The sequence below is a fragment of the Nannizzia gypsea genome, genomic scaffold, assembly GCF_000150975.2.
Source record: "Nannizzia gypsea CBS 118893 supercont1.3 genomic scaffold, whole genome shotgun sequence".
Lineage (NCBI taxonomy): Eukaryota > Fungi > Ascomycota > Eurotiomycetes > Onygenales > Arthrodermataceae > Nannizzia > Nannizzia gypsea.
This window is the reverse complement of record NW_003345199.1, coordinates 1,573,126-1,575,101: the sequence shown is the minus strand read 5'-3', so window position 1 is coordinate 1,575,101 and position 1,976 is coordinate 1,573,126. Positions and strand designations below refer to the sequence as shown.

At 49.9% G+C, this 1,976-nt stretch overlaps 2 protein-coding genes across 2 annotated transcripts in view; one reads left to right on the top strand and one right to left on the bottom strand.

The window, feature by feature from the left end:
• Nucleotides 1-463, top strand: part of MGYG_04000 (SPX/EXS domain-containing protein) — a gene marked incomplete at both ends in the record, with an annotated part of 4,110 nt that extends 3,647 nt beyond the window's left edge. The window contains one exon of the mRNA XM_003173780.1: nucleotides 434-463. Coding sequence (XP_003173828.1) covers nucleotides 434-463 — 30 coding nt within the window. The remainder of the gene's footprint in view (nucleotides 1-433) is intronic.
• A 394-nt stretch (nucleotides 464-857) lies between these two features.
• The window catches only part of MGYG_03999 (hypothetical protein), a gene marked incomplete at both ends in the record, with an annotated part of 1,752 nt that continues 633 nt past the window's right edge, over nucleotides 858-1,976 (bottom strand). Inside the window, 3 exons of the mRNA XM_003173779.1 lie at nucleotides 858-1,025; nucleotides 1,094-1,676; nucleotides 1,726-1,823. Coding sequence (XP_003173827.1) covers nucleotides 858-1,025; nucleotides 1,094-1,676; nucleotides 1,726-1,823 — 849 coding nt within the window. The remainder of the gene's footprint in view (nucleotides 1,026-1,093; nucleotides 1,677-1,725; nucleotides 1,824-1,976) is intronic.

The following is a 1,976-nucleotide window of genomic DNA, read 5'->3' as shown; positions in this document are numbered from 1 at the left end:
GCCTGTATATTTAGCTAGCTAGTTATTCAGTCGCGTGCAAGTTCAATGATAACATCGGACATAAAAATTTCAAGAAATGCATGGAGTTTATGTATGACTGGCGTTGTAAAACTGACTGATGTGGTACCACGCACCTCAAGAAGATATTACACGTCTGTTGGAAGTTTTACGGCATCCCAAACAGCTTATCATGGGATGAAAAGGTTTGCGCAGCGTTTGCCTCCATGGAATGTGGGGAGCGAGTTACGCCTGGTTTATCGAACCCGAGTCGCGTGCGACTGGAACAAGCTCTTGAGTATAGTTACGTGGAGAAGCAGAAGATGATGATGCATTATCTAACCAATTGCATTGTCTAGCGGCTTTATTTACGTTTGACCCTCTTTAGGGACGGCATGTGGAGGTATTCAAAGAATAGCTATCTATGCGCCTCAAGGTATGGGCCATTGAGAACGACCCATGGTAGTTTGACCTGAACAAAAGCCCCGAAATAATGAATGGCATCATGCAGTGCAAGTAATAATAGACAACCCATATAAAACTGCGTGTGAAAACGAGATGTTTCTCCTAATCACAACCTGTGGATAGAGCATAGCGTGAGGTACGTACGAGGGGGGAACGGAACGGAAGATAACCAGTACAAAGTAATATCACACCCAGGGAACATGTAAACCAAAAAAGAAAAATTCTGCGCCAATGTTGGAATTATCCAACGTGCCATTAGTTGAATTCGTGTTTTCGCACCTTTCGGGTCTAGGTGGTGGGACGAATAGTGCGAGGGCATCTGGCACCGATATGGTGCTAGGCGTAACGTATCGGATGCGGCGTATTAGTATAGGGTTAGTCCTATATTATGCGGCTTAAGCAACGACGGCGTCCTTGAGCTCATTGTAGATGGCGGTGAGGCCCTCCTCAGCCAACTTCTCGAGCTTCTCGGTGAGGGAGGAGAATTCCTGAGTATCGTTCTCCTTACCGCCACCAATGATCTTCTTGTAGTCGTCAGAGCCACCACCGTTCCAGGCGAGAAGCTATAAACAGTTTTGTCAGTAAAATGAGAAATTAAGGTGTAAGAGTTATGTATGAGTGGTACACTTACGTTAGGGGTGTCAGCTGGGATGTCAGTGAGGAGTTTCTTGGAAGCGATGGAGATCATGTTAGCCTTCATTTCAGCTGGAGTGATCTCAGCAACGGCGAAGGCAGAGTCGGAGGCAGGCTGAAGGGAGAGGAAGTAGGCCAAGAGACCGCAGACATGGGGAGAGGCCATGGAAGTTCCGGAGATGGTGTTAACAGCGTGGTTGCTTCCGATCCAGGTCGACTGGATGTTCAAGCCGGGGGCGAAGATGTCGGTACATTTTCCGTAGTTGGAGAAGTAAGCACGCTCATCAGCGAGAGTGGAGGCACCGACGGTGATGGAGTTCTGGGAGGCAGCGGGAGAGTAGTTACAAGCATCAGCGTTATCGTTACCGGCAGCAACGGCAAAGTGCATGCCAACAGCAACGGCTGAGTCGACAACACGGTCCAGGGTGACGGACTTGCCGCCTCCCAAGCTCATGTTAGCAACACTTCCCTTGAAACCCTTTCGGTTACCCTTCTTGGCCTCGCCAACCTGCTTCAAGTGGCTTTCGGCGGCCCATTGGACACCCTTGACGACATCAGACATGGTACCAGAGCCACTGGTTCTCAAGACCTTGACGGGCAAAGACGTGCGCCTTCTTGGCAACACCATACTTCTTGCCAGCAATGGTACCGGAGCAGTGGGTTCCGTGGCCGTTGCCGTCAACATCCTCGTCGTGGTCGGGAATAGTCATGTCCCATTTAGCGCGACCCTTCAAAGTCAACGTGCTCGACGTTGGTGCCCGGTGTCGATCACGTAGGCATCAACATCCTTCACCACCCTGGGAAAGCATAGATGTACTGTTGGATGTGCCGCAGTTGAAGCTTTCTCGGGGTGAGAAAAAACGAGCTAGAACCCCATGGAG